At 28.6% G+C, this 9,476-nt stretch overlaps 1 protein-coding gene across 1 annotated transcript; it reads left to right on the top strand.

Moving 5' to 3' along the window:
• Nucleotides 1–1,097: 1,097 nt before the first annotated feature.
• LOC106797690 (uncharacterized) lies at nt 1,098–3,435 on the top strand. The gene is made up of 4 exons (XM_041013301.1): nt 1,098–1,319; nt 2,637–2,862; nt 2,942–2,987; nt 3,315–3,435. The coding sequence occupies exons 1-4, from the start codon at nt 1,128–1,130 to the stop codon at nt 3,433–3,435; spliced, it is 585 nt and encodes a 194-aa protein (XP_040869235.1). The 5' UTR covers nt 1,098–1,127.
• Nucleotides 3,436–9,476: the final 6,041 nt, after the last annotated feature.

The following is a 9,476-nucleotide window of genomic DNA, read 5'->3' as shown; positions in this document are numbered from 1 at the left end:
ATTGAGAAACTGAATTACCGGTATGAACGTTCCAAGCTAAGGTTTTATTGGAGATATTCCTTATTGCTTAGGTTTGCATATCATATCCCAAAAATTAATAAATTTATCATTAAATAATATAAAAATATTAAAGTACAAAGAAATAGACATAATATTTATATATCATCTCTATATATTATCATTTTTCCATTTTTTACAGCTATCTTTCAATATTTTTAATACTCATTAATATATTGAGAAATGTTTTAAAAAGTAAAATATTATTATATTTGGGTTAAATTCTTATTTCAAGAATATTACATTGGTTGTGTGAAAATGGATCACTGGACAAATCAATATTACAAAAGAAATGTTCATGGAAGTATGCTAATTGATAAGCAATAACCTGATGGCATTGATGGGATAGGTTGGTATTGCTTTTTCCTGGCAGCTATACCATGATGGCAATGATAAACAATACACGTTGGAGGATTTATTGGTTGCTAAGGTAGCGGGTTAGGACTTAGGATGTAATACTTATGTAATCTCTCTTAGGATGCAATAAGGGCTTTTTAATAAGTGCCTTTTGTTTTAAGGTTATTGTTTAAGAAATAAAAAAAAGATTTTATTAAAAATCATACAAGAGCACTTTTTAATCTTTATATTCGTGTATATATCCATTGCTCTACTAATACTAGGAACTAGGAACTACTTTGCAATATATTTTACCAAAAGATATTTATACTAAATACCAAAAGTATAACAAGAATCATATGCTGCATATATTTCTCCTACACTAATTAAAGATAATATAAGATAGAGTTTTATATATACAACCACACTATTAGTTAATAATAGAATATGAAATATAGTATAAGAAGATAATCTTATTAGTTGCTGCTTGTGTTGTTCATATGGTCATTGGTGTAGTGACATGATATCATAATAACTATTTTGTTAAGGAACCAACCCGTAATTGGGAACTAGAACGTCACAACTTCCTTAATCGTCTTTATAGAGGAACAAATAAAGATTGCATTGAACAATTGAGGCTTAGTAAAAATGCATTTTTTAACCTTTATAAAATTTTACAAGAAAATGGTGGATTAGTAAGAACAAGAAATGTTCCAACAACTGAAGCAGTAGCAATGTTTTTACATATCCTTGCTCACAACCTAAAATATAGGGTAATGCAATTTAGTTATTGTAGATCTAAAGAAACCATAAGTAGGCAATTCAATGATGTCTTGAGAGCGGTAATGAAAGTGAGCAAAGACTATTTGAATTTTCAACCCTATACTTTAGAAGGTGCGGAAGCAAACAAGTGGAGATGGTTTGAGGTAAGTTTATCAATTGTTAGGAGAAATTAGTTAATTATAAAATTTTCTTAGAATCTAAAAAAATTGTCTTGTTTGTAGAGATGTAGGCAAATTTACTGTAGAGGGTCCCCTTTACAAACTATTTACGTAAAGGGGTCCCTTTTCTAAGTATTTACAGAGGGGGTCTATTTTTACGTTGATGCCGCCAGCAGAATTGGCGAGATAGCTGTGCCGCCATCTGCATTGGTGAGAATGCTGCTGACGTGCACTGATGCCGCCATTCACAATAGCGAGAAGCTTGTTGACTAGGCAAGCCGCCAACAGCAATGGCGGGACATGCTAAAAAAGCAATCCCGCCATTGCTTCCTACGAGATACTCCACGTAGCAACCAATCCCACCAGTGCTTCCTGCGACATACTCCACGTAGGCAGCAATCCCGTCAGTGCTTCCTGCGAGATAGGTTAGGGCACTGCTTCCTTCGAGATAGGTTAGAGCACTGTTCATGATGAGACTGAACCATTGTTCGTGATGCAGGCTAGGGCTGAAAGGCTAGAGTTGTAGATGTGTTCACATGCATTGCAACTATGCAAGGATCACATGCATACAGTGTGGCTTGCAGAGGGTCACATGTATGGTTAAATGACAGATGACTTTGGGGAAATTTTGCATGCTTTAATAATGGCCAGACTGTGTGTAGTTTTTGTTTAAATAGAGCATGATATAACTTCAAATTTCACAACATTCTGAAGCAAGAGAGAAAGAAAGAAACTGGTTTGAAGAGAGAAAGAAAAGGCTGAAACACGCTTTGTTTGAAGTTTGTTTTTGTTTGAAGTTAGTTCATTTCATCTTCAACTTCAAAGTTCTATTGAAAGTAAGGATTTTTTTAATTTATTTTAAGGAACAAAATTTTATTGAGTCAAATTTTTAGAAGCATTATTTCATGCTGTGGCATCTTCAGAACCGTGCATGGCGTGAACGTGTCTCACAGGAAGGAATGGTGGCATCGCTTACGTGGCATGCATCTCGCCAGTGGGAGCAGTGAGATAGCATGCATCTCGCCAGTGGGAGCAGCGAGATAGCTTCCACATCAACTGTCTCGCCAACGACAATGGCGACACCCTCTTCTCTCCGCCAAGTAAGCACGCTTCTCGCTATTGTGAATGGCGGCATCAGTGCACGTCAACAGCGTTCTCGCCATTGCAAATGGCGGCACAACTATCTCGCCAATTCTGCTGGCGGCATCAACATAAGAACATACCCCCTTCATAAATACTTAGAAAGGAACCCCTTTACGTAAATAGTTTGTAAAGGGGACCCTCTACAGTAAATTTGCCCAGAGATGTATTGGAGCACTTGATGGGACTCATATTCCGATTACAGTTTCTCCTGATGAGAGACCTAGATATCGTAATAGAAAAGGTGATGTCTCTACAAATGTATTAGCTGCTTGTGGTCCAGATTTAAGGTTTATTTATGTGTTACCTGGGTGGGAAGGGTCTGCAGGAGATTCTCGAGTATTACGAGATGCATTACGTCGTCAAAACAAACTTGAAATTCCAACTGGTAATATTTCTTAGAAATAATTTTTTTCTTTTCTTTTTGGTCTAGTTTAAGTCTATGTTTGTTATTTTAAACATTGTAGGTAAGTATTTTCTTGTGGATGCGGGATATACCGATGGTCCGGGATATTTAGCACCATATCGAGGGACTAGATATCATCTCAATGAGTGGATTGGAAACACCCCTCAAAGTTACAAGGGGTTATTTAATCTTCGTCATGCAAGTGCCCGGCATGCAATAGAAAGGTCATTTGGGATCTTGAAAAAAAGATGGAGTATATTAAGAACTCCTTCATTTTTTGATATAAAGACACAAATAAGAATTATCAATGCTTGTTTTGTGTTACACAATTTCATAAAAGATGAACAACAAGCTGATCAACTTTTAGAAGGTCAAGACTTAGAATTTTTATCTGTTGTTGATGAAGAGTTAGTCCATCAATCAAGGGAAGAAGTTCAAAATAATGTCATAGATGATATCACAACTATTCAAGCTACCGAAGAATGGACAAGATTTCAAGATATATTAGCTATGAATATGTTTGCTAACTATCAAGTTAGGAGAAACTTTGCTTAGGGATAATTCTTTTTTAAATGTAATTTGCTATTGCTGACAAACTTTGTGTACTTTGTTACTATTGTACTTTTCTATTGAAGATAGACTTTTATGTACTTTGCTATTGCATAAAAACTTTGCTTGAAATATTTTCTATGATTGTGCAGTGGACTAGTCAAATGAATAAAGTAGGTCATATCTAATATTTATTATGTGCAGGTTGGATAAGTGACATTAACTTCAATGGAGTCATCTAATGAAAAAATGACGGACAAAAGAAAAGTTTTAGGAAAAATAATGAGGGAACAAGAAGTTATTTTACATGGAATTTGGAAATGGGACGTGTATTGGCTGATGTACTTAGAGATCAAAGGGATTTGGGCAACAAGGGTGACGGACGGAGGTTGGAGAAGGTCAGCATTGAATGCTGCAGCCGCAATGCTGTCTACCAGCTTCAATGTTAATGTCACATCAGATAATGTCAAAAACCGTATCAAATTATGGAGATCGTGGTATGGTATTGTAAGTGACATCCCTGGCCAGAGTGGATTTGATTGGGATGACACTAAGCACATGATCACAATTGAGAATGAAAATGCTTGGAATGAATATTGCACTGTAAGTATTCTTTAATATGTTGCTATTTGTTATTCAAAGTAGATTGTATTTGACTTTTTTTTTGTTCAGTCGCATAAATCGGCTAAACCGTTTCGATTCAAGGTGCTTCAAAATTGGGATGATATAGTGGATTTGTGTGCTAAAGATAGAGCCACCGGTCATGGAGCAAAAACTCCATGGATGCTGATGAAGCGATGAGTAGAGAAACAAATGAAATGGAATTCATGGGGTTAGGTGCCACTGCCATAGATTTAGAAGAACCAAGCTCTAATACAAAAGGAAAAAGACAAGGTTCGACTTCTTGTGGCACACATCCTCACAAGAGAAAGATGGGAGAAAAAGAAGGAATAACAACTTCTTTGGATAAAATGGCGAACTCTTTTAACAGAATGGTAGAAAAAATGGAGGGTAGAGTTGATGATGAAGATATTCAAGAAGTATTACGTGAGGCAACTTTGATACCAGCTCTTAATAGACAATAATGGGCTAAAACTATTAAATGGTTAGCTGATGATCCAAAGCAGTTAGCTATTGTGAAAGCCCTTCCAATTCACCAAAAGACAAATTATGTTTTAACACATCTTGGAGAATGAAACTTGGTGAGTAACCTCTTGTCTACATTTCCAATTTCAATCTTCAAATTATAAATTTGTGTCTTTTTTATGCCTAATTGAGCTCATATTTTCACTATAGTTATTTGTCTTCCCTCCTGTGACTTATATTATCTTGTTCCTTCTCCTCTAAATGACAACATTGGATGTTAGTTATTCATGTTCCTCGACCTTTTACACTTGATGATGAATGAAGATTATGGAATGAAGAACATTGTTTTTTTTTAATTTGGACCTTGTAATTCTTGTTTAAGATCTTTGTTTGGAACTTGATTAATTAGGACCTTGTAATGCTTGTGTTGATTCGTGTTTATGCGTTGGTGCGTGATTAACAATTTGAATTTTCTTCCCGTACGAACAATGAAATTGATATCATTTGAATTTTGTACGAGATAATTGTCCTTAAATTATATAATTATTTAATTTTAATATGTTTTTTAAAATTATTGCAAGACTAGGTAATTAATTTTTTAAACAAGAATAAAGAATTACATATCATTCTTATTTTAATTTTGTAGTATTGTTTAATCCAAGTTTTTTTGTGTTACTACAAGAATATTGTATAAGATTCAAAATTGTTTAGCATTAAAATTATTTTGATTATTTAATTATTAAATATTTTAAAAAAAATTTATTATATATTTTATAACATTAAATTTATTTTAAATATTTAACTATTTAAAAAATGACTCATGTTTATTTTCATTCAATATTGAAATTTTAATTTTTAAATAAATATTTAAAAATGAAAATTTGAATTTCATTGAAATTGAATTACTTTATCCAAACAAGAAAATTAAAATACAAGAAATTGAATTGCCTCCAAACAAAATATTTACAAAATGAAAGGAATTTAAATCAAGACAATCAAAATGCTCTGAATTTGAATTTCGTAGAAATCTTTAAATTCCTCATCCAAACACATAGTAAATGGGAAATATGATCACCAAAATTGATATTTTTTTTATATATATAGATTTCAGTTCATAGAGAATGTTTGAAAGAAAGTGAAATAAAAAAAAGTCTTAAAAACATGGTCCATTTATACGGATTGTTTTTTGTTTTAATTTTTTTCAAAAATATAATTTACGATTTAATTTAAAATTATTGGTCCAAGCAAATATCAAACTTGTGTCTCCTGCATTATTAATTGAACACTCAAACCAACTGAACTAATAAATATATTATATTATAAACAAATGATGTCGTTATATATAATACTAAAATTTCTAATTTATATTTAATGAACATGTAAATTTACATATTAAATTTTGTGATGATTATTTTTTTATCTAATAATTAATTTGTTTATATATATAAATTATAAATAAAAATCATAGGTTTAATAAGTATTTACATATGTAAAAAAATATCAATTTTATTTAATTATCAATTGCTATAAAAAAATCTAAATACATCATTCAATTAAATATCATGTTTATTTATTTTTTAATCATTATAATAAAAATCTAAATACATCATTCAATTAAATATCAAATTTATTTAATTATCAAATTTTGTAAATAAAGTAAATGAATAAAAAATTTCTTAAAAAATAATTTTTAAAATATTTTACTATTACGATAATATATAACGGGTCGTTAAGGCCCTACTTTTGTGGGGTTCCAGGAATTTTGTAAAAATTTTTAAAAAATTAGTAATTAAAAGTTGATACTAAATTAAGGATATTTTTGTAAAAATATATTACTTTATTTTCAAACAATATATATTAGAATTTTAAGTATTTTTCAAGTGTAATTTATTAGTATTTGATTATTAGATTTAATGGGTATTGTTATTTTTTTAAAAAAAACTAAATTTTAATAGTTGATTTTGGATTTTAAAGTATAAAATTACTAAATTTTAAACATATTTAAAAAATATATTTTATATATTAAAAAACTCATTATATAATTTCTGTGTCCAGCTACATAAAAAAAACTCATATGCTCATACAGATTAGATCCGTGAAAAAATAAACAATATTTTCATCCTTTTACTATTTTATTGGGTATCCTAATAAAAAGGCTGGGTGCCCCTAGAATAACCTAATCAAATAAGTAGAGTAACTTTTCGAAATATTTTAATCGTATCCCAAGAAAATATCTTTCTCTTTCGTAATTATAAAAGGAAAAGAAAATGTAATTTTAGCCTGAGTTTGTCGACAGGTGTCTGCAGGCTGGACTCATCAGACAAGTGTCCATGTGACTGGTTTTCAGTAGTTGTCCTTTTTATTTTTTTATTGTTAGTATTATTATTATAATGTAAATGTATTGCATTCTTTTAATTATATATTATTTTTTAGAATAAGAATAATTAATTTTATGTAGAACTTTCCCCTAGTACGTTCCTGAAGCTCCGGGAACACTAGTGTGGGGGCAGCTAATGAACTAATTAGATTCTAAATAATTAGATAAGATTCTATATAATATTTATTTATTTTAATTAAAAACGAAAAACGAGGTTTGGTGTTTGGTCTCGTGCGAGTACGTGCCTAGTTCCCATTTGCTAGTAGAGAGCCACGGTAATTTGATAAATGTTTTGGATTGTACTATATGCAAGAGTGCAAGACAAAGTCATATTCAGATATTATTAATCAGTGTTTCGGTTAATTTATTTTTTAAACTTGATAAGAAGATAATTTATGTTTATAATTAATCAATTTCCGATTTATCAAAACATAAGTGCGTGTTTGATTTTATGTTAAAAAATTAATTAAACTTAAAATTAATTTTAGATAAATTTTTATATTTAAAGTTTACATAAAAAAGTCCAAAATTAATTTTGGATTCAGAAATTATCATGAATTAAAGTGATTTTGGATAGTTTTTTGTATTTGAGTTTTATTTCAAATTTGTTTTTATGATAAAAATATTCAAACATAAATTATATTATTTCAATTTTTTTTTATCATTTTTTTCATTCTGTCTTTTTTAACCAAAATTAATCTTATTCAAAATCAATGTTTTCAGCATCCATTCAAATGCACTTATGTTAAATATGAATAAGCATAAGCATTCTTGAATTAGATGAATCACTATTATTTTCAATTTTTTATATTTTTATTAAAATAATAATGTATTATATTAGATTAGACAAGTGAATATTAAAATTGGCTAGTTGATTAGTTGACTTAAAAAAACAACCAGGAAGAAAAATATTAAAAAATACCATTTTTTTATTTCCTCGCTTTCAACTTGTTAATCAACAAGTTAGACATACCAATTAACTCATTTAATTAGTTGGTCACGTTACCATGCGTTCATGCCACTAATAAGGTAAGTTGATACGGAGATTTCAACTCACTTTGCCATCTGTAATGGCTGATTCTATCTTTTATTGCATACATGTTGGGATGAAACAAAGTTGTCGTCTAATTTGAACCCAAAAGTAGTTTATTAAGTAATTTATGAATTGGGTCACCTTACCATGCACATACGCCACATTTAACAAGGTAAGTTGATCCAAAGAATTCAATTCAGTTTGCCATTTATAACAGTTAATTGATCCTATCTTTTTTTACATACATGCTACCTGTCAATTTATTAAGCAATTTAATGAGTTGAGTCACCTTACCATGTGCCCATGCCACTTTTTAACAAGTAAGGTAGTTTTATATTTTGAGGGAAAAGTAGGGTAGGTTAATACGGAAAGTTCAACTCACTTTGCCCTTTGTAACAGCCGATTCTATATGTCTTTTCTTGCATACACATGCTAGGATGAAACATAACTGTCTTCTAATTCAACCATAAAAGTAATGTATAAAAATATCATGATATCTAAAAACAATTAATATTAGCAATATTATATCATTCTGCGATAAAAGAGTATTACATAAATAAAAAAGAAATGTATTTAATCTTGAAAATTTATAATATATTTAACATTTAATCATTAGAAGTATATAATAAGAAGATATAAAATCAATTAATAAAAAATTAACCAAAAATTGACAATGCCAATATTAAAACCAATAAGTTTTTGGTGCAAGTGATACTGAATTCAATCAATTTCTTTAAATAAGATCTTAGTTTTAGTGGATAAAAATAATATAATTGAAAGTGGATTGGAGAACCTAATTAGTGGCCAACTAGATTTTTTGATGAATATTAGTTATCGATAAAATCACTAAGTACTCCATACCAATAACATTATTAAAGAAAAAAACAATTATTTTTTTTTGTTAAAATGTAATTTTGGTTCCTTTACGTGGAACTTATATAGATTGTTGACATGACACTTATATGAAAAAATAAGTGAAGTAAAAATAAAAAATATCTTTATAAGAATTGAACTCATCTTTTATTCATAAGAAAATAATAAATTATTGAGACACTTTCTTTATTTAGCTAATTACATTAACATTATTTTTTTATGTATCATTAATGAAGAATTATTATTTTTTCAAATCATCTAAATTTAAAATATAAAATATTTAATATATAAATATTTTGAATTTTATTTTATATGTTTCTATTTTGAATAGTTTACCCATTTTATTTATGTTTTACCAATTTATAATTAAATTTCATAAATTAATATGTAAATTATTTTCATAAAATTTTTGTAAATTTATTTTAATATAAAAATTATTTTTACTCTAATTATTTACTTAAATACACAAGATAATGATACACATGTTTTGTTTAGTTAATTATATTAATATTATTTTTTATATATTATTAGTTAACTATATTAATATTAAATATTTTTTAATTTATAAATTTTGATAATTTTTAAAAAATTAATAATTTTTGACTAATGATAAATATAGAATAATTTTAATATATTTAATTAAATAAAATAAGTGTATTAATGATTTATTGACTTGTT

Source organism: Glycine max, chromosome 2, assembly GCF_000004515.6.
Source record: "Glycine max cultivar Williams 82 chromosome 2, Glycine_max_v4.0, whole genome shotgun sequence".
NCBI lineage: Eukaryota > Viridiplantae > Streptophyta > Magnoliopsida > Fabales > Fabaceae > Glycine > Glycine max.
This window is presented reverse-complemented; position numbering and strand designations above follow the sequence as displayed.

Bases quoted from the DNA above. Each gene is read 5' to 3' on its own strand.
- LOC106797690 (XM_041013301.1), top strand. From the start codon at position 1,128: ATGTTTTTACATATCCTTGCTCACAACCTAAAATATAGGGTAATGCAA. The intron at 1,320-2,636 runs GTAAGTTTATCA...AAATTTGCCCAG, and splicing joins ACAAGTGGAGATGGTTTGAG to AGATGTATTGGAGCACTTGA. The intron at 2,863-2,941 runs GTAATATTTCTT...TAAACATTGTAG, and splicing joins CAAACTTGAAATTCCAACTG to GTAAGTATTTTCTTGTGGAT.